At 44.4% G+C, this 22184-nt stretch overlaps 1 protein-coding gene across 4 annotated transcripts in view; it reads left to right on the forward strand.

Annotated features, from left to right (window-relative positions):
* EFR3B (EFR3 homolog B) overlaps positions 1-22184 on the forward strand; it is a 148939-nt gene that overhangs the window by 60731 nt on the left and 66024 nt on the right. For all 4 annotated transcript variants that reach the window (XM_060754713.2, XM_060754712.2, XM_060754714.2 and 1 more), the window contains exons 2-3: positions 13660-13736; positions 17012-17139. In XM_060754713.2, coding sequence (XP_060610696.2) covers positions 13660-13736; positions 17012-17139 — 205 coding nt within the window. The remainder of the gene's footprint in view (positions 1-13659; positions 13737-17011; positions 17140-22184) is intronic.

Below are 22184 nucleotides of genomic sequence, written 5' to 3' on the forward strand. Positions count from 1 at the left end.
GGTTTGGCGGGCATTGACCTTGAGTTTGGGAGTTGTAGTTCACCTACATCCAGAGAGCTCTTAAGGATTCAAACAGTGATGGATCTGAACCAAACTTGGCACCAATACTCAATATGTCCAAATGCGGAAACTGGTGGAGTTTGGGGCAAAATAGACCTTGACATTTGGGAGTTGTAGTCACTGGGATTCATAGTTCACCTACAATCAGAGAGCATTCTGAACACCACCAAGGATGCTTTCATCATCCATCTGTGACACTGATGAAGTACTTCCGCATTCCCCAGATGCTTTGCTGGACCTTGTAAAGTAGTTAAATTTTAATGACCTCATAAAGTAGTTAAATTAGCCTCCCCACACATAGGTGGTACAGATGCAACTGTCTTTCTGGTTGTAAAGGTCGACAACAAGCTACACAATTGGTTGGAAGCTCACTCCGACCCAGGTTGGCTTTGAACTCATGACCTTTTGGTCAGAAGTGAGCTTAATGCAGCTGACGCTCAGCCAGCTTTGTCACAGTCCTGGTGCTCATGCCTTCTCTGCCAAAGGGGTTCCTTCAGAAATATATGTCTGTATTTTGCAATAAAGCATGCAAGCACAAAAAAAGGAAATATATGTTTTCTATGGTTTTTGGTGACCCCCCTGACACCCCCTCATGACCCCCCCCCCCAGGTGTCCCAATCCCCAGGTTGAGAAACACTGATCTATAGTGTCATTTATTTCAAATGCATGCCCTTCCAACTGTTTTGATTTGCTATGCTATTCCAATTCATTCCCACTTTTTCAGCTGCTTTTAAAATGCCCCAGTCTCTCTCTCTTCCTTCCGCCTTTATTTTTGGTTTACGTTTATTTCTGCAAACTGAATTCTGTTGAGTTGCATTCAGCAGCGGAAAAGGTGTTGCAAACTCAGGCCAAAGAAAAACGAGGAATTAAAAGAAAAGAGAGCAAAATAGCGTAGAAAGGCATTACTGTCGTTTGAAACAGGAGGTGATTTTTGGCTTTGGGTGTGGTGATACTGAAAGGGTCTTTGAGTGAAATTTGCAAATGCTAAGCAAGGGGCTTTGAATGAAATTAACAGCAAAAGAGAAATATATCCTTTCTCTGTAGAAAAGGAGCAACACGGAAGAAAATGTTTTTAAGAAACAAGATGTGACATGTAGAGATCATACAAAGTTCAAGTCTATATAGGAAGTAGTTGTGTTGTGTTTAAGTTCAAAGGTTGTGGTTAAGCACAGAGTCTGCAGGTACAAGAAGCTCCTTTCCATCAAAAGGTCAAGGGAGAGGGGCTGGAAAGAGAGTACTTTCCATGACAAATAAATAAATAAATTCTTGTTTACTTGAGTATAAAAGTCAGCAGAAACAGAGGAGAGGCGCGGCAGTCTTTGAAAGCACAAACAGAAGTGTTTCTGTCTGTATCATGTTGATCAGCTTGATTAAATGGTGTCTTACATGAACCAATTGCACCCTAAACCTGTGATCCCTTACAATACTGCAGAATTAATGCAATTTGATACCATTTTAACTGCTAATGGTGCAATGCTATGGATCCCTGGGAGTTGTAGTTTCACAGGGTCTTTAACCTTCCCTGCCAAAAAGGTGCTCGTGCCCTCCCCAAACAACAAATCCCAGGATTCCCATAGCACTGAAACAAACCTCAGCAATTCTCTCCTCTCCCCCAATTTCTAGAATTAAAAATAAAACGAAGGGAAATGGTAGATTGGTTCAATTACTTCAAGAAAGAGGGCGCTGTATTGCGAAGATTAATTAGTTAATGTTTGCAAAACGTGTTGAACACGGAGAGAAGGAGATAAAAGGCCCGCTCTCGTTAATATGCAAATTGGCAGGATCGTTGGAAAGGTGCCAAACCAACCTCTGCCTCCTTCCTTGCTTGCTTTCTGTCTGCTCTCTTTCCCGACCAAAGTCTCTGTACCTTCACTCCCTTATCCATATCTGCAGCAATCCTGCACAGGGATTTGTAGTTTCCTTTGAATCCCTTGGACCATTTTGGCCACCCTTCTCAGAACCCCTTGTCCATCTCCTTCTTGAATTGCTTTGCCCAGAACTGGAGGCAGGGTTATTATTCCAGGTGAAGAAGTCTATAGCCAAAGGAGAGGACAGGGAGACCATGGCTTCCCTCAGTCTGGACACTGCACCCCAACTGATGCTGCATAGAATCGCATTGGCCTTTTAGCTGCAGCTTAGCTTAGGTGATCCCTCGTAGCCCAAGGATGATGGTCCTCCAAGTGTAGTGTCTTGGTGGTGGGTCATAGAATCATAGAATCAAAGAGTTGGAAGAGACCTCCTGGGCCATCCAGTCCAACCCCATTCTGCCAAGAAGCAGGAATATTGCATTCAAATCACCCCTGACAGATGACCATCCAGCCCCTGTTTAAAAGCTTCCAAAGAAGGAGCCTCCACTACACTCCGGGGCAGAGAGTTCCACTGCTGAACGGCTCTCACAGTCAGGAAGCTCTTCCTCGTGTTCAGATGGAATCTCCTCTCTTGTAGTTTGAAGTCATTGTTCCGCGTCCTAGTCTCCAAGGAAGCAGAAAACAAGCTTGCTCCCTCCGCCTCCCTGTGGCTTCCTCTCACATATTTATACATGGCTATCATATCTCCTCTCAGCCTTCTCTTCTTCAGGCTAAACATGCCCAGCTCCTTAAGCCGCTCCTCATAGGGCTTGTTCTCCAGACCCTTGATCATTTTAGTCGCCCTCCTCTGGACACATTCCAGCTTGTCAATATCTCTCTTGAATTGTGGTGCCCAGAATTGGACACAATATTCCAGGTGTGGTCTAACCAAAGCGGAATAGAGCATGGGGAGCATTACTTCCTTAGATCTAGACACTATGCTCCTATTGATGCAGGCCAAAATCCCATTGGCTTTTTTTGCCGCCACATCACATTGTTGGCTCATGTTTAACTTGTTGTCCACGAGGACTACAAGATCTTTCTCACACGTACTGCTCTCGAGCCAGGCCTCGTCCCCCATTCTGTATCTTTGCATTTCGTTTTTCCTGCCAAAGTGGAGTATCTTGCATTTGTCACTGTTGAACTTTTGTCACTGTTGAACATTTGTCACTGACGGAACCCTGCGGCACTCCACTTGTCACTTCTTTCCAAGATGAAGAGGAAGCATTGGTGAGCACCCTCTGGGTTCGCCCAGAGCACCCTCTGGTTCCATAGGTGGCTGTGGAACCCTATTCTTGACCTCCATGTTCTCCCACAGTGAGGACATCGGTTTCCAGGTGGAAGGCAGTCCTGGTCAGGGTTGGCTTGATGCGCCTTCCTCAATATTACTGAAGACGTAAACAAAAGAACTTTGAATATAAGTGACTACATAATAATCTATAGATATAAAAATGCTCTATGCATAGTGAGTAGCTTAAAAACAAAAAGAAGCAATGAACGAAATCACACCAAATTTGGCAACAAAACGTCTCACAACCCAAGGAGTGACCATCACTCAAAAAAATGTGATTTTATCATTTGGGAGTTGTAGTTGCTGGGATTTATAGTTCACCTACAATCAAAGAGCATTCTGAACTCCATCAACAATGGAATAGAACCAAACTTGGCACCCAGGACTCCCATGACCAACAGAAAATACTGGAAGGGTTTGGTGGGCATTGACCTTGAATTCTGGAATTGTAGTCCACCTCCATCCAGAGAACACTGTGGACTCAAACAATGATGGATCTGGACCAAACTTGACAGGAATACTCAATATGCCCAAATGTGAACACAGATGGAGTTTGGGGGAAATAGACCTTGACATTTGGAATTTGTAGTCACTGGGATTCACAGTTCACCTACAATCAAAGAGCACCAACGACAGAATTGGGGCAAACTTCCCACACAGAACCCCCATGACCAACAGAAAATACTTAAGGCCAACCAGTCCAACTCCCTTCACCAGGGCAAGAAAACGTAATCAAAGCCCTCCTGACAAAGAGCCATCCAGCCATAAATATAGATAAATAGATAGATGGATGGATAGATAGATATGATTCACACACACACAGAGGTATAGTATCATAGATTTGAAAGGGACCCCTAAAGAAGGACAATTATATGTTGCATGTTCCAGGGTGGGCAAACCAGACACTCTCCACACCAACACTTACAAAGAAACAGCAAGAAATACTGTTCACCCACAAGCACAAAGAAATTACATATATTAGAAATCAACACTTTCTCATTACATTATTTTCCAGATCAACACAATAGGCCACAGCAATCCGTGGCAGGGGACAGCTAGTAGTTAGATAAAACTATAGTTGAATTCGATTCTCCTGCTTCTTGGCAGAGGGTTGGACTGGATGGCCCATGAGGGCTCTTCCAACTATGATTCTATGAGGGTTGAATGAAAAATAATGCCTCCACCTTTGTTACTTGGGTTTGGATGGGAAAATTTTAATAAATCAAACGCAGAAATAATCCTTAGAACATGCTCTTTAACTCCCACTGATCACTTTTCCACACAATCACCAGGCAATTGGATACATTTCTGCCAGCAATGAACAAGTTTTCTGAAGCCGTTGCAGAAGAAGTCGACACTCTGTTTCCGCAACCCACCGTGCACAGATCTTCTGATAGCCAAGCAAAGCAATAATGTGACCCACACATTCTTGTGAAATGCTGATTATGTTTGAAATTTCTCTCTGAGTAATACGACGATCGTCCTGAATCAATCTGTCAACCTTTTGCTTGTGAAACTAGGTGGTTGCTGTCACAGGACGTCCAACTCTTTGTTTGCCACACAAGTCAGATGTTCCCACCTCAACATCTTTAAACTAACTCATCCAATTATGCACAGTACTCACATCAACACAATCACCATAAACAGCTTGCATTCTCTGATGAATCTCCTGATGAAGGAGTGACACCTTCTGCTGTCAAGAATTCAATGACTGCACGTTGCTTAAGTCGCATTGACCGACCGTCTGCGCAGGGTTCCATACTTTCCACTTTAACAACACAACTGTTCAATGCTAAGGCTTCCCGCCAAAATTGAACTGTAGAGGAGAGTCTACTGAACAAGCCAGTACCTGCCGCATACCAGTACTGCCGTCTGTTGAAGAGTTACAAAGGTGGAGGCATTACTTTCCATTCAATCCCCGTATGATTCTAAAAGTACTCTAAAACCTCACGATCTCTCACCTCTGCTTTGCATACTTTGAAATACCATCTGCTGAACCGTGGGATTTCATTGCAAAAGAGTGGGGGGAAATTATTGGGAGATGGTCCCCCAAAGGTCACACTGTCTGGCCCATTTATGTGTCACCATTGATTTAAATATAGCAACCTCATTGGGTCCTGATTTCTTACAGATCCATAAGGTATGCTGAATGGGGCCTTGGAGAAATATTTCCCTAGGTTTCACATAAAAATATGGGTAATAGTGAACCATATTGAAGCGAATTTATTTATTTATCATGTCAGGAGCAAACCAAACAGTTGTACTGCATTTTTAACAAACAAACAAACAAAACATAAAGTTTGCAAGCTTGGTAGTTGATTAAATGTCCTTTGACCAGTATCTGGCCACTTGGAGTGCCTCTGGTGTTGCCGCAAGAAGGTCCTCCATTGTGCATGGGGCAGGGCACAGGTTGCATTGCAGCAGGTGGTCAGTGGTTTGCTCTTCTCCGCACTCGCATGTCGTGGATTCCACTTTGTGGCCCTATTTCTTAAAATTGGCTCTGCATCTCGTGGTGCCAGAGCGCAGTCTGTTCAGCACTTTCCAAGTCATCTAGTCTTCTGTGTGCCCAGGGGAGAGGCTCTCATTTGGTATCAGCCATTGATTGAGGTACTGAGTTTGAGCCTGCCACTTTTGGACTCTCGTTTGCTGAGGTGTTCCAGCGAGTGTCTCTGTAGATCTTCGAAAACTATTTCTTGATTTAAGTCGTTGACATGCTGGCTGATATCCAAACAGGGGATGGGCTGGAGATGTCTCTGCCTTGATCCTTTCACTATTGGCTGCTACTTCCCGGCGGATGTCAGGTGGTGAGATACCGGCTAAGCAGTGTAATTTCTCCAGTGGTGTAGGGCGCGGACACCCCGTGATAATTCGGATGTCTCTTTAAGAGCCACATCTACCGTTTAAGTGTGGTGAGATGTGTATTGAAGTATTTATTTATCGTGTCATCAGCAACCATACCATTGTATTGAAGTGAATTGAAGTGTATTGAAGTGTATTGAAGTGAAGGACCATAAGGTTGTATTGGAGAATCTAGGAAATATAATAAAGGGGACATATTTTGGGTTGTTGTAGGTTTTTTCGGGCTATATGGCCATGGTCTAGAGCAGGGCTCGGGAACCTTCGGCCCTCCAGGTGTGGTGGACTTCAACTCCCACAATTCCTTGGGCCAAGGTAAGCCTTTGGGCCAAATGCCGAGCCTCAAGGAATTGTGGGAGTTGAAGTCCACCACACCTGGAGGGCCGAAGGTTCCCCATGCCTGGTCTAGAGGCATTCTCTCCTGACGTTTCGCCTGCATCTATGGCATAGATGCAGGCGAAACGTCAGGAGAGAATGCCTCTAGAGCATGGCCATATAGCCCAAAAAAACCTACAACAACCCAGTGATTCCAGCCATGAAAGCCTTCGATAATACATGGGACATATTTTGCTGGATGTGGATAAACAAAACCATGAATAACATTGGATCCTATTGAAAAGAAAGGAATTTTGGCCAAAACGTACCATAGAATTGTTCTGCAGGACTTAAGAAATGCCTAGTGATGGCAAACTTGTTCAGACGTGGATAAATGAAACTGTGGATGGTGGGGTTTTGTACTGTGTCATTGAATTAGAAGCAGGATAAGCTCCCACGAGTCAGAAATCCGAGATAATGAGGATATTAGAGAGGCTTTAAGAGATCATAAGAGGCAGACATCGGCACGAACGGAAAGCAAGGGTTTCATTAAGGAGTCGGATTCAAGGCGCTTGGGGCGTCGACAGAGAGGAAAAAATCAATATCTCATTTTGAAGGAAGGAGACGTAGGGCTGGGAATTGTAGCGTTGTACCAATTTACTGCAGGGAAGATAATCAAGCGGTCAATAGCAGATGAAGGTGGCAAGCATCCGGCCTCAAGGGATCCCTGCTTAAACCCATTGAGTGGAGTTATAGTGACACAAGGACTTTTGCCTCCTCTGCCCAAGAGGACTGGTGCCTCTCCAAAATTTTGTTCTTCAGTCGTTTCCGACTACCCCTCTATTCCGCTTTGGTTAGACCACACCTGGAATATTGTGTCCAATTCTGGGCACCACAATTCAAGAGAGATATTGACAAGCTGGAATGTGTCCAGAGAAAGAGGGCGACTAAAATGATCAAGGGTCTGGAGAACAAGCCCTATGAGGAGTGGCTTAAGGAGCTGGGCATGTTTAGCCTTCAGAAGAGAAGGCTGAGAGGAGATATGATAGCCATGTATAAATATGTGAGAGGAAGCCACAGGGAGGAGGAGGGAGCAAGCTTGTTTTCTGCTTCCTTGGAGACTAGGACGCAATGGAACAATGGCTTCAAACTACAAGAGAGGAGATTCCATCTGAACATGAGGAAGAACTCCCTGACTGTGAGAGCTGTTCAGCAGTGGAACTCTCTGCCCCGGAGTGTGGTGGAGGCTCCTTCTTTGGAAGCTTTGAAACAGAGGCTGGATGGCCATCTGTCGGGGGTGATTTGAATGCAATATTCCTGCTTCTTGGCAGAATGGGGTTGGACTGGATGGCCCATGAGGTCTCTTCCAACTCTTTGATTCTAGGATTCTATGATTCTATACTCGTGACCACATGGACCAGCCCACGCCAGAGCTCCCTGTGGGCCGTCACCACCCCCAGCTCCTTCAAGGTCAATCCAGTCACTTCCAGGATACCATCCATCCCCTTTGCCCTTGGTTGGCCCCTCTTCCTTTTTCCTTCCATTTCCCCCAGCATCATTGTCTTCTCTAAGATTTCCTTTCTTCTCATGATGTGGCCAAGGTACTTCTACTACTATTCTTCCCTACAATGAGCAGTCGGGCTTTATTTCCTGAATAATAATAATAATAATAATAATAATAATGTATTGTCGAAGGCTTTCATGGCCGGAATCACTGGGTTGTTGTAGGTTTTTTCGGGCTATATGGCCATGGTCTAGAGGCATTTTCTCCTGACGTTTCGCCTGCATCTATGGCAAGCATCCTCAGAGGTAGTGAAGTCTGTTGGAAGTAAGAAAAAGGGTTTATATATCTGTGGAATGACCAGGGTGGGACAAAAGACTTTTGTCTGCTGGAGCTAGGTGTGAATGTTTCAGTTGACCTAAAAGTATTCATAGACCTAAAGACCTTGGCCTGGACTTGAACACAATCGGCGCTGACAAGATTACTATCTTATTTGGTCTTTGGAGCTTGGCACACCAAGCCCCAAACCCACGGTTCTTGCAGAGGTGGAATCACTTAACAATAGTGTAGATCAGACATAGGTAAACTTCAGCACTCCAGGTGTTTTGGACTTCAACTCCCACAATTCTGAACATATTGACTGTTAGGAATTGTGGGAATTGAAATCCAAAACACCCGGAGGACTAAAGTTTGCTCATGCCTGCTGTTGATGCTCCTCCAAGTGAAATAAAAGCACCAACAATGATCCCAGCGGCTCTAAATGGATGCACCCAAGGGCCCTTTCTCCTGGTACTTGGTCTGCTCTACTTCTCCCCAGTTTGACGGATGGAGTCCTCATTTGCGGGCCTTGTTTCCTCACTTGCAAAACACTGTGGGGGTGTTTGGCCTCTTTTTTGCCCGACTCCTATGAATCATCCTCTCCCCGTCTGTCTCAAGGGGGACGGGGATAAATCTACCTGCTAAAAATGGCTGCGCCAGAAATATCTCTCTCCCCACCTCCCAGTACTCCCAGCTTGAAGCCCAGCTCAAAATAGGGATTTGTCGGGTGGTGCGTTGACATTTCTCTGCATCTCGATTGAGATAAAAGCTGAGACATAAATATAACACTAATAGGCGTGCCCACATCACTGTGTTGCTTTGATTTGAGGACACCATTGATCGTAAGGGACACACTGTTTTCAGTACCAGCTACAGTAAGAAGATCAATTGATCAATCTCTATCTATCTATCTATCTATCTATCTATCTATCTATCTAAATGCTCTGTGTGTAATAAGTACCCTAAAAACAAAAGAACCAATGAACGAAATCACACCAAATTTGGCAACAAAACGTCTCACAACACAAGGAGTGACCATCACTCAAAAAATTATGATTTTGTCATTTGGGAGTTGTAGTTGCTGGGATATATAGTTCACCTATAATCAAAGAGCATTCTGGATTCCACCAACGATGGAATAGAACCAAACTTGGCACATAGGACTCCCATGACCAACAGAAAACACTACAAGGGTTTGGTGGGCATTGACCTTCAGTTTTGGAGTTGTAGTTCACCTACATCTAGAGAGCAGTGTGGACTCAAACAAGGATGGATCTGGACCAAACTTGGCACGAATACTCAATATGCCAAAATATAAACACAGATGGAGTTTGAGGGAAACAGACCTTGACATTTGGGAGTTGTAGTTACTGGGATTTATAGTTCACCTATAATCAAGGAGCATTCTGAAGCCCACCAATGACAGAATTGGGGCAAACTTCCCACACAGAACCCACATGACCAACAGAGAATATTTAAGGCCATGCAATCCAACTCCCAGGGCAAGAAAACATAATCAAAGCCCTCCTGACAAAGAGCCATCCAGCCACAGATATTGATAGATATATATGATTTACACACACACAGATATAGTATGATAGATTTGAAAGGGACCCCTAAAAAGGACAATGATATGTTGCATGTTCCAGAATGGGCAAACCAGACAACCTCCACATCAACACTGACAAAGAAACAGCAAGAAATACTGTTTACCCACAAGTATAAAGACATTACATATATAAGAAACCAAAACTTTCTCATTACTTTATTTTTGAGATCACCAGACTGGGCCACAGCAACGCGTGGCAGGGAGCGGCTAGTACAGTATATATTAAAGATCTCCTGCAATTCGAAGACATACCCAGTTCTTTGAGATGTTTATATAGGGTAGAAAGTGTCATTGGTTATTTGTAGCTCACTGTATGTGTGCTGAGTTTTCATGTTTTTAGCTATAATATAAAGTGTTCAATTAGAGATATTGACAAGCTGCAATGTGTCCAGAGGAGGGCGACTAAAATGATCAAGGGTCTGGAGAACAAGCCCTATGAGGAGTGGCTTAAAGAGCTGGGCATGTTTAGCCTGAAGAAGAGAAGGCTGAGAGGAGACATGATAGCCATTAGGCTTGGTTGATCAAGGAAAAAATGTTTCTAAACTCGTTTCGGATATAGGGGTGCTGGCGTTTCGATTCCGATAGGATTTCCGAAATTTTTGTTTAAAAAATTTCGGATAATATCCGAAATATCCGGATCGCTTCGTTAATGGTGGACGCAATTGCGCGTTATGCGAAAAAAAATGCAAACGGGACAGGGAAAACATCTGGAGCTTCCCTCTCCTCAGGTTTTGACTGTTACTGATAAAACTTGCCAGAGTATTAGAAAACATCATAGAATCATAGAATCAAAGAGTTGGAAGAGACCCCATGGGCCATCCAGTCCAATCCCATTCTGCCAAGAAGCAGGAATATTGCATTCAAACCACCCCTGACAGATGGCCATCCAGCCTCTGTTTAAAAGCTTCCAAAGAAGGAGCCTCCACCACACTCCGGGGCAGAGAGTTCCACTGCTGAACGGCTCTCACAGTCAAGAAGTTCTTCCTCATGTTCAGATGGAATCTCCTCTCTTGTAGTTTGAAGCCATTGTTCCATTGCGTCCTAGTCTCCAGGGAAGCAGAAAACAAGCTTGCTCCCTCCTCCTCCCTGTGGCTTCATAGAATCATAGAATCAAAGAGTTGGAAGAGACCTCATGGGCCATCCAGTCCAACCCCATTCTGCCAAGAAGCAGGAATATTGAATTCAAATCACCCCTGACAGATGGCCATCCAGCCTCTGCTTAAAAGCTTCCAAAGAGGGAGCCTCCACCACACTCCGGGGCAGAGAGTTCCACTGCTGAACGGCTCTCACAGTCAGGAAGTTCTTCCTAATGCTCAGATGGAATCTCCTCTCTTGTAGTTTGAAGCCATTGTTCCGCGTCCTAGTCTCCAAGGAAGCAGAAAACAAGCTTGCTCCCTCCTCCCTGTGGCTTCCTCTCACATATTTATACATGGCTATCATATCTCCTCTCAGCCTTCTCTTCTTCAGGCTAAACATGCCCAGTTCCCTAAGCCGCTCCTCATAGGGCTTGTTCTCCAGACCCTTGATCATTTTAGTCGCCCTTCTCTGGACACATTCCAGCTTGTCAATATCTCTCTTGAATTGTGGTGCCCAGAATTGGACACAATATTCCAGATGTGGTCTAACTAAAGCAGAATAGAGGGGTAGCATTACTTCCTTAAATCTAGACACTAGGCTCCTATTGATGAGGCCAAAATCCCATTGGCTTTTTTTGCTGCCACATCACATTGTTGGCTCATGTTTAACTTGTTGTCCACGAGGACCCCAAGATCTTTTTCACACGTACTGCTCTCGAGCCAGGCATTGTCCCCCATTCTGTATCTTTGCATTTCATACTTATACATGGCCATCATATCTCCTCTCAGCCTTCTCTTCTTCAGGCTAAACATGCCCAGCTCCTTAAGCCGCTCCTCATAGGGTTTGTTCTCCAGACCCTTGATCATTTTAGTCACCCTCCTCCTCTATCAGCATAGTAAATTTCCAAGTGTTTTGACCATCCATGTGTTATGGGCAATTTTGTTTTTAGTAATTTCAGTAATCCAATAAGGAATATTACAAGGAGAAAAATAAAATCAATAAAAAATTAAAAAATAAAATTATAATAAAAATAAAAAATTAAAATAAAAAAATAATAAATAATAAAATTAAATTAAATAATAAAATAAATATTTTTTAAAAAGGAATATTACAAGCAGAAAAAAAATTGCTGCATGTGTCAAGGATTCTTTTGGAAAATTTAAATCTATCTCCTGAGGTCTACCTTGAGCAGACCTCTCTTAATATGAAAAATTGAATTTTTCATTTATTACTGTTTGTTTGTTTCTCCCCCACCCCACCCCCCATGAGTGACTGCTCATCTGTGTGTGAATGCCTGTGGTCTTCCTCGACCACCTGACCACCTCCTTCAGCACCTCCGGGGGGGGGGGGGATTAATCCCCTCCCCCAGGAGTAATGGTTTGCCTGCCCTGTATGGGAGATGCACACAGGGCAGGCAAACGGCCACCTCTCCCATTAGGAGTTGATTGATTTGATCAGATGTGATTACGCCATGTATAAATACATGAGAGGAAGTCATAGGGAGGAGGGAGCGAACTTGTTTTCTGCCTCCCTGGAGACTAGGACGCAATGGCTTCAAACTACAAGAAAGGAGATTCCATCTGAACATTAGGAAGAACTTCCTGATTGTGAGAGTTGTTCAGCAGTGGAACTCTCTGCAATGGCTTCAAACTACAAGAAAGGAGATTCCATCTGAACATTAGGAAGAACTTCCTGATTGTGAGAGTTGTTCAGCAGTGGAACTCTCTGCAATGGCTTCAAACTACAAGAAAGGAGATTCCATCTGAACATTAGGAAGAACTTCCTGATTGTGAGAGTTGTTCAGCAGTGGAACTCTCTGCCCCGGAGTGTGGTGGAGGCTCCTTCTTTGGAAGCTTTTAAACGCAGGCTGGATGGCCATCTGTTGGGGTTGCTTTGAATTTTCCTGCTTCTTGGCAGAATGGGGTTGGACTGGATGGCCCATGAGGTCCCTTCCAATTCTATGATTCTATGAATACGTCATCATCGAGTCTCAACCAATTCCACCTAGTTTTTGGCAGCCACAAAATCGAAGTTTGTGGATTCTATAATTTTTCATTTTTTAGCATTGCCATTTTAGCCTTCCCTACTTCCCTACATCCTGAGCAACACTTGATGTGAACAGAGCCAGAGATAAATGGATGGTCATCTGTCAAGAGGGTTTTGATTGTGTCTTCCTGCTTGGAACAAGGGGGTTGGACTGGATGACCTTTGGGACCCCTTCCATCTCTAGAGGAATACAGTGCCTCAAGAGTCCAGTGAAGTCTCCAATGTATTGTCGAAGGCTTTCACGGCCGGAATCATTGGGTTGTTGTAGGTTTTTTTCGGGCTATATGGCCATGTTCTAGAGGCATTTTCTCCTGACGTTTCGCCTGCATCTATGGCAAGCATCCTCACTACCTCTGAGGATGCTTGCCATAGTTGCAGGTGAAACGTCAGGAGAAAATGCCTTTAGAACATGGCCATATAGCCCGAAAAAACCTACAACAACCCAGAAGTCTCCAGTGTTTCTAAACAGAGCCTAGATGGCCATCTGTTGGGAGGTTTTTGATTGTGTCTTCCTACCCAACAGAAGGGATTTAAACTGGATGGACCTTGTGGTCTCTTCCAATTCTAGGATGCTATGATTCTGTGAAATAATATATGTCCGTTGGGTCGATTCAGGTACTCTTCTTGCTTGGAAAAAATAATTATTATGTTTTGATGGTGAATGTGGAAATGCCATTGCTTTCCCTTTAAAGTAAATGCATCTGGGTCTCTGAATGGAGCGTCTCCTTTTCTCTTCCAGGTGTTTGCGGCTGCTGCGGAGCACTGCGTCCCCGTTACAAGAGGCTGGTGGACAACATTTTCCCTGAAGACCCAGAGGTATGAAATGAATCTTTTTTGTTCAAAGGCTGCTGACTCGGGGGTGTCAAACTCACTTTCATGGAGGGCCACACCTGCCCTATGGTTGCCTTCAAAGGGCCTTGGAATCCAGGGATGCCAAATCTGTGGGTACATGGAATGTTTGCCATTTTCGTTTTTGGAAGCCGCCCTGAGTCCCTTCAGGGAGAGAGGGCGGGTTAAACATAAAGATGATGATGATGAGTACAAGATCACTCTGCTGGCTGTTGTTGTATTGAATCACACGTCAAACACTTCCCAAGTGTCTAGGACTGTGTGATGTATTGACGAATAATGCGTACAGATCCCAGTAAAGTGGCCTTTTGCAGCTGGCAGATGGTAATTTTGTCAGCACCAATTGTGTTTAAGTGCAGGCCAAGGTCTTTAGGCACAGCACCCAGTGTGCTGACCACCACTGGGACCACCTTGCCTGGCTTGCACCAGAGTTTTTGCAGTTCGCTCTTTAAATCCTCTTCTCCTTCTCCTTCTCCTTCTCCTTCTCCTCGTCCTCCTCCTTCTCCTTCTCCTTTTTCTCCTTCTCCTCCTTCTCCTCCTCCTTCTCCTCCTCCTTCTCCTCCTTCTCCTTCTACTTCTCCTCCTTCTCCTTCTCCTCTTTCTCCTTCTTTTCCTCCTCCTCCTCCTCCTCCTCCTCCTCCTTCTCCTTCTCCTTCTCTTCCTTCTCCTCCTTCACCTTCTCCTTCTCTTCCTTCTCCTCCTTCTCTGCCTCCTTCTCCTCCTTCTCCTCCTACTCCTCCTTCTCTTCCTTCTCCTCCTTCTCCTCCTCCTCCTTCTCCTCCTCCTCCTTCTCCTCCTTCTCCTTCTCTTCCTTCTCCTCCTCCTCCTCCTCCTCCTCCTCCTTCTCCTCCTTCTCCTCCTTCTCCTTCTCTTCCTTCTCCTTCTCCTTCTCCTTCTCCTCCTTCTCCTCCTTCTCCTTCTCCTCCTCCTTCTCCTCCTTTTCCTCCTTCTCCTTCTCCTCCTTCTCCTTCTCCTTCTCCTTCTCCTTCTCCTCCTCCTTCTCCTTCTCCTCCTTCTCCTTCTCCTCCTTCTCCTTCTTCTTCTCCTTCTCCTTCTCCTCCTCCTTCTCCTCCTCCTCCTTCTCCCCCCTCCTCCTCCTCCTCCTCCTTCTCCTTTTCCTCCTTCTCCTCCTCCTCCTCATTATTATTATTATTATTATTATTATTATTATTATCATTTGATACATAACAGTATTAGTACACAGCAAACAAGATCACTCTGCTGGCTTTTGTATTCAATCACACCTCGGATACTTCTGAAATGTCTAGGACTATGTGATGTATCGGCGAATAATGCGTACAGATCCGAGTAGGGTGGCCTTTTGCAACTGACAGTAATTTTGTCAGTTACAATTGTTTTTAAGTGCAGGCCAAGGTCTTTAGGCACTGCACCCAGTGTGCTGATCACCACTGTGACCACCTTTACTGGCTTGAGCCAGAGTCTGTTGTTGTTGTTGTTGTTGTTGTTGAGCCCCTGGTGGTGCAGTGGGTTAAACCTGCAAATGTGAGTAGATCAATAGATACTGCTCTGGCAGGAAGGTAATGACACTCCATGCAGTCATGCTGGCCACATGACCTTGGAGGTGTCTACAGACAACGCTGGTTCTTTGGCTTAGAAATAGAGATGAGCACCAACTCCCAGATGAGAACCAACCCCCAGACTGGACTTAATGTCAGAGGAAAACTTTTACCTTTACCTATAATTATAGTTATTATGCAGAGGTCCAACTATAACACTAGGTAACAAAATTTTAAAATGTTCTGTTTCTGGTTTGAAAGCATTATTTCCTGTTTAATTGTGTGGTACTTACTTTGAAAGTAGTTGTGATATTCCAGAAACTTTGTTTTTGTGGCTGCTACAAACTGTGCTGAATTGGTTGAGACTCTTAGGATGAGATATTCACTGAAAAACTAAGGCAAAATGTGCTGCAGGATTTCTGCAAAGACAAAGTTTTTGAAGTTTAATAAAAAGAAATTCTATATTGTTTTGGTAGAACCAATTAGGAAATGACATTTATAACCCAGGAACAAATAATGTGTTACGTCATGTAATTTTTTTTTACATAGTAACCAGTGCTCTTAACTTTTCACCAAGTTTGGCTCCCCAGGTGTTACTGAATGACAGCTCCCATCACTTCTGACTATAGCAGCCATGTGGACTGGGGATGATGGGACTTGCATTCCAACAGTACTTGCAGCTCTGAGGTTGGGGAAAGGTGTTTTAAAAGCCAGACATCCTATCCACAAGCTTTGTGTCTCAATCCAAAGCCCAGAAAAGAACCAAACACTTTTGATTACATGCAATGCAGACTAGGGATGATGGCACTTGCAACCCAACAGCACTTGCAGCTCTAAGGTTGGAGAAAGGTGTTTTAAAGCCAGACATCCTATCCACAAACCTTGTATCTCAATCCAAAGCCCGTTCCCCTGACTAAACAGAACAACACTTTTGACTATACGCAATACAGACTGGGGATGATGGGACTTGCAACCCAACAGCACTTGCAGCTCTAAGGTTGGAGAAAGATGTTTTAAAGCCAGACATCCTATCCACAAACCTTGTATCTCAATCCAAAGCCCGTTCCCCTGACTAAACAGAACAACACTTTTGACTATACGCAATACAGACTGGGGATGATGGGACTTGCAGCCCAACAGCGCTTGCAGCTCTAAGGTTGGAGAAAGGTGTTTTAAAGCCAGACATCCTATCCACAAACCTTGTATCTCAATCCAAAGCCCGTTCCCCTGACTAAACAGAACAACACTTTTGACTATACGCAATACAGACTGGGGATGATGGGACTTGCAACCCAATAGCACTTGCAGCTCTGAGATTGGGGAAAGGCGTTTTAAAGACAGACATCCTACCCACAAGCCTTGTGTCTCGATCCAAAGCCCATTCTCCTGACTAAACAGAACAACACTTTTGATCACATGCAATACAGACTGGGGATGATGGGACTTGCAACCCAACACCATTTGCAGCTCTAAGTTTGGGGAAAGGTGTTTTAAAGCCAGACATCATATCCACAAGCCTTGTGTTGCAATCCAAAACACACTCTCTTGACTCAAACTGCAGCCTTCCAGGTGTTTCTGTATCAGCTCCCAAAGGCTCTAGTCATGATCAAGATATGCAATAGCCCGAAAAAGGACCAGGACAGGACCCTCTTTGTGGCACCCGTCTGGTCCCGTCTTCTCTCCCGGATGAAACACAAAAATTGCAAATTCCCTTTTGTTTTTCAGGACGGTTTGGTGAAGACCAACATGGAAAAGCTGACCTTCTATGCCCTCTCGGCACCAGAGAAGCTGGACCGCATCGGCGCTTACTTGTCGGAGAAGTTGATCCGAGATGTCAGCCGGCACCGATACGGGTGAGGAATTCAACCCGGAAATTTGGATTGAATGCAACGGTGGGCCACTAAAATGGGTTTGAGGCCCAGATTCTTCACTAGGAAAGCGTTTACATTGTAGAAATTATTAGAAAACACAACTTTTTAGAGAAGAGCAAAAAAACCCTTTATAGAAGAATCTCGTCTTATAGTAGACATCTATAACAACACAGTAGGAGTAGTAGAGAAGATTTTAAATTAAATTTATATACGGGGAAATATAAATCCCAACGCTGCCCAGCCAAGTTATAACGATATATACCTCCACTACAGACTAGCTCACCAAAATATAGAGGGAGTATGGTTGCTGAAACAACCGTCTATTTAAAAGTTAGGAACTGGGAACCACTGGAATTGAGAAACTTAAAATGATTCTTCAAAAGATTACCGCTGCCACCATATTAATAATAAACAGGCTGAGGTATTATTGAGAGGTTGTTCAGTAACACACTCTGTGTCACTATAGTTTTCTTAGAGACTGTTAAAAGCTGACTTGAATAATGCTTTGACCACAAAGGTATTCACACTGAGGCTGGTATAAGTTGATAAAAATAACAAGGTAGGTTGGTAGAAAAAAGAGGGAAGGAGGAAGGGGGAGAAGGAAGGAAGGAAGGAAAAAAGGGAAGGAGAGAGGGAGAAAAGGAAGAAAGAAAGGTAGGTAGGAAACAGTGAGAAAAGGAGCCAAAGGAAGAAAAGGAAAAAGAAAGATCGGTAGGAAACAGGAAGGAAGGGAAAATGGGAGAAAGAAAGGTAGGTAGTAAAAAGAGAGGGAAAAGAATTCAGAAAGTGTGTTCTCGTGGTTTGAACCTGAGACTGGGACTCTGAACTCAGTGCCTTAAACACCCCCCCCCCCCAAAAAAAAAGGCTGTATTTAGTGCTGCTCTTTCTCCTTTGTGAGACACATCCTATTCTCCTGCAATCTTATCTCATGGCTGGCTTTTTTTGGCTCAGCTTTGCAGTGGCCTCAGTTCTATCTATATCCGTCTCTGCTCCCTTCCTTCCTTTTGACTCCTGTTCTTCCCCCTTTATTTTTGCAAGTGCAGCTGCTCTGCTGGCAGGGTTGTGGGTGTTTTTCCAAAATTGGCATCTTCTTTTCAGCAGAATTAATAAGGAAAAGTGTTGAAATCCAGGGCATAAAAATTCAGAAAACGTTAAGCGAACACATTTGCAGATGACGTCTTCTTATTCATGTCAAATCCCAAACATTGTTTAAGGCAGCTGCTGTGGATTCTGAATAAGTTTCAGGTTGCATACAAGATTTCAGTGGTAATTGTGCCCCAATAAAGAAATAAAAATGGGATAGTAAAAAAATATGTATTGTCGAAGGCTTTCATGGCCGAAATCACTGCGTTGTTGTAGTTTTTTTTGGGCTATATGGCCATGTTCTAGAGGCATTCTCTCCTGACGTTTCGCCTGCATCTATGGCAAGCATCCTCAGAGGTAGTGAGGTCTGGTGGAACTAGGAAAAAGGGTTTATATATCTGTGGAATGACCAGGCTGGGACAAAGGACTCTTGTCTGTTGGAGCTAGGTGTGAATGTTTCAACTGACCACCTTGATTAGCATATAATGGCTTGACAGTTATTGTTGTTGTTGTTCATTCGTTCAGTCGTCTCCGACTCTTCGTGACCTCATGGACCAGCCCACGCCAGAGCTCCCTGTCAGCCGTCACCACCCCCAGCTCCTTCAAGGTCAGTCCAGTCACTTCAAGGATGCCATCCATCCATCTTGCCCTTGGTCGACCCCTCTTCCTTTTGCCTTCCACTTTCCCCAGCATAATTGTCTTCTCTAGGCTTTGCTGTCTCCTCATGATGTGGCCAAAGGACTTCAACTTTGTCTCCAGTATCCTTCCCTCCAATGAGCAGCCGGGAGCTTGACAGTGCCTAGAGCAAACTTTTGTTGAGAGGTAATTAGATGAAAATGAAAATGAACAAAATCTGGCTACCAGTATTAAAAAACTTTAAAATTACAACAGCACAACAACAGAGAGGAAACAAACAAGGACATCTAATCACCTCTCAACATGGGTTTATATATCTGTGGAATGTCCAGGGTGGACAAACAAGGACATCTAATCACCTCTCAACAAAATTTGCTCTAGGCACTATCAGGCCATTATATGCTAATCAAGGTGGTCAGTTGAAACATTAGGTTCTTGTAGGTTTTTTCGGGCTATAGGGCCATGTTCTAGAAGTATTTCTCCTGACGTTTCTCCTGCATCTATGGCAAGCATCCTCAGAGGTAGTGAGGTCTGTTGGAACCAGGAAAATTGGGTTTATATATCTGTGGAATGACTGGGGTGGGGCAAAGAGCTCTTCTCTGCTGCAGCTAGGTGTGAATATTTCAGCTGACTACCTTCATTAGCATTTGAAGGCTTGGCTCAGCCTGGGAAAATGTTCTGTTGAGAGGTGTTAAGATGTGCCTGGTTGTTTCCTCTCTGCTGTTTTGCTGTAGTAGTTTTAGAGTTTTTTTTAATACTGGTAGCCAGATTTTGTTCATTTTCATGGTCTCTTCCTTTCTGTTGAAATTGTCCACATGCTTGTGGATGTCAATGGCTTCTCTGTGTAGTCTGACATGGTGGTTGTGAGAGTGGTCCAGCATTTCTGTGTTCTCAAATAATATGCTGTGAACAGGCTGGTTCATCAGGTGCTCTGCTATGGCTGATTTTTCTGGTTAAATCAGTCTGCAGTGCCTTTCATGTTCCTTGATTCGTGTGTTGGGCAATGCTGCTGCGTTTGGTGGTCCCTCTGGAGACTTGTCCACAGCTGCATGGTATACGGTAGACTCCTGCAGAAGCGAGAGTATCCCTCTTGTCCTTTGCTGAACGGAGCATTTGTTGGATTTTCTTGGTGGGTTTGTAGATTGTTTGTATGTTGTGTTTCCTCATCAGCTTCCCTCTGCGGTCAGTGGTTCCCTTGATGTCTGGCAGGAACACTTTTCCTCTGGGTGGATCTTCATCTTGACTCTCGTGGATTGTTCTCAGTCTTGCAGCTCTTCTGATGTCTGAGGTGGAGTCTCCATTGGCCTGGAGAGCCCAGTTGAGGTGGTTGAAACATTCACACCTAGCTCCAGCAGACAAGAGTCCTTTGTCCCACCCTGGACTTTCCACAGATATATAAACCATTTTTCCTATTTCCAACAGACCTCACTACCTCTGAGGATGCTTGCCATAGATGCAGGCGAAACGTCAGGAGGGAATGCCTCTAGACCATGGCCATATAGCCCGAAAAACCCTACAACAACCGAGTAAAAAATATATTTAAAATTATTTATTTATTTATTATCCTGCTCTTTCTCTCTTAATTAGAAATTCAACACAGTTAACAATGTTAATAAAAAATAAAAATGTACAATTTAATCCAGACGCATATAAATATTGAAATAGAATTAAAACAAACAGTAAAAATAATTATAAGGGGTGTCAAACTGCATTAATCCTACAGTGTAGAATAGATGCACTCTTAGCTTTGTCTCCCGGCTCACTTTAGATCCCAAGGAAGCCCCGATTGCCCCGTGGCTCCCATTGACGTCAATGGGAAACAGAGCCTGGGTCTCTTGGGCCTTTATTAAGCGGAAGCCCAAGCTGACTTGTTTGCTTTTCTTTCCCTCAGTGGAGCTCTTTCTTCTCTTGCTTTCCATGCTTTCTTTTCTATTATTATTATTTTGACCATCTAAATTGAGAGTATCAAGATGAAACTAGAATTCTCCAAGTTTAAAAAGGCTAAAATTTTTGAACTGGTGTTTCAAAAACCAGTGAGGAAAGGGAAACTTTCCCAATATTGAGGGAGTTTTGGAGTAGTGAGTCACAAAGAGGACAAAAGCCGAGCCAAGGAATAGTCTGGTGGAGCCTCCTTCTTTGGACGTTTGTCAGGAGAGGCTGGATGGCCATCTGTCAGGAGGGTTTGGATTGTGTCCTTCAGTACAGCAGGAGATGGTTAGACTGGATGGCCTCTGGGGATCCCTTCCAACTTAGTGGAGTAGGAATATAGATTGCCTTAGAGTCTGGTAGAGTGAAGGTTTTTCAAGAGATGCTGGATGGCCATCTGTCAGGGTAGCTTGGATTGTGCCCTTCAGTACGGCAGGAAATGGTTAGACTGGGTGGCCTCTGGGGGTCCCTTCCAACATAGTGGAGTAGGAATATCGATTCCCTTAGCATCTAGTAGAGTGGAGGTTTTTCAAGAGAGGCTGGATGGCCATCTGTCAGGAGGGCTTGTATTGTGTCCTTCAGGAGAGCAGGAGATTGTTAGACTGGATGGCCTCTGGGGGTCCCTTCCAACATAGTGCAGTAAAAATATCAATTGCCTTAGAGTCTGGTAGAGTGAAGGTTTTTCAAGAGAGGCTGGATGGGTATCTGTTGAGAGGGCTTGGATTGTGCCCTTCAGTGCTGCATTAGATGGTTAGTCTGGATGGCCTCTTGGGGTCCCTTCCAACTTAGTGGAGTAGGAATGTCGATTGCCTTAGCGTCTGGTAGAGTGAAGGTTTTCCAAGAGTCTGGATGGCCATCTGTTGGGAGGGCTTGGATTATGTCCTTCAGTAAGGTGAGAGATGGTAAGATTTGAGGGCCTCCGGGGGTCCCTTCCAACATAGTGGAGTAGGAATATCGATTGCCTTAGAGTCTGGTAGAGTGAAGGTTTTTCAAGAGATGCTGGATGGCCATCTGTCAGGAGGGCTTGGATTGTGTCCTTCAGTATGGCAGGAAATTGTTGGACCGGATGGCCTCTGGAGGTCCCTTCCAGCATAGTGGAGTAGGAATATCGATTGCCTTAGAGTCTGGAGGTTTTTCAAGAGATGCTGGATGGCCATCTGTCAGGAGGGCTTGGATTGTGCCCTTCAGTACGGTAGGAAATGGTTGGACCAGATGGCCTCTGGAGGTCCCTTCCAACACATAGTTTAGTAGGAATAGTGATTGCCTTAGAGTCTCGTAGAGTTTATGTTTTTCAAGAGAGGCTGGACGGCCATTTGCTGGGGGGCTTGGATTGTGTCCTTCAGTGCCACATTAGATGGTTAGACTGGAGGGCCTCTGGAGGT

This window comes from Anolis sagrei, chromosome 1 (assembly GCF_037176765.1).
Source record: "Anolis sagrei isolate rAnoSag1 chromosome 1, rAnoSag1.mat, whole genome shotgun sequence".
NCBI classification, from domain to species: domain Eukaryota; kingdom Metazoa; phylum Chordata; class Lepidosauria; order Squamata; family Dactyloidae; genus Anolis; species Anolis sagrei.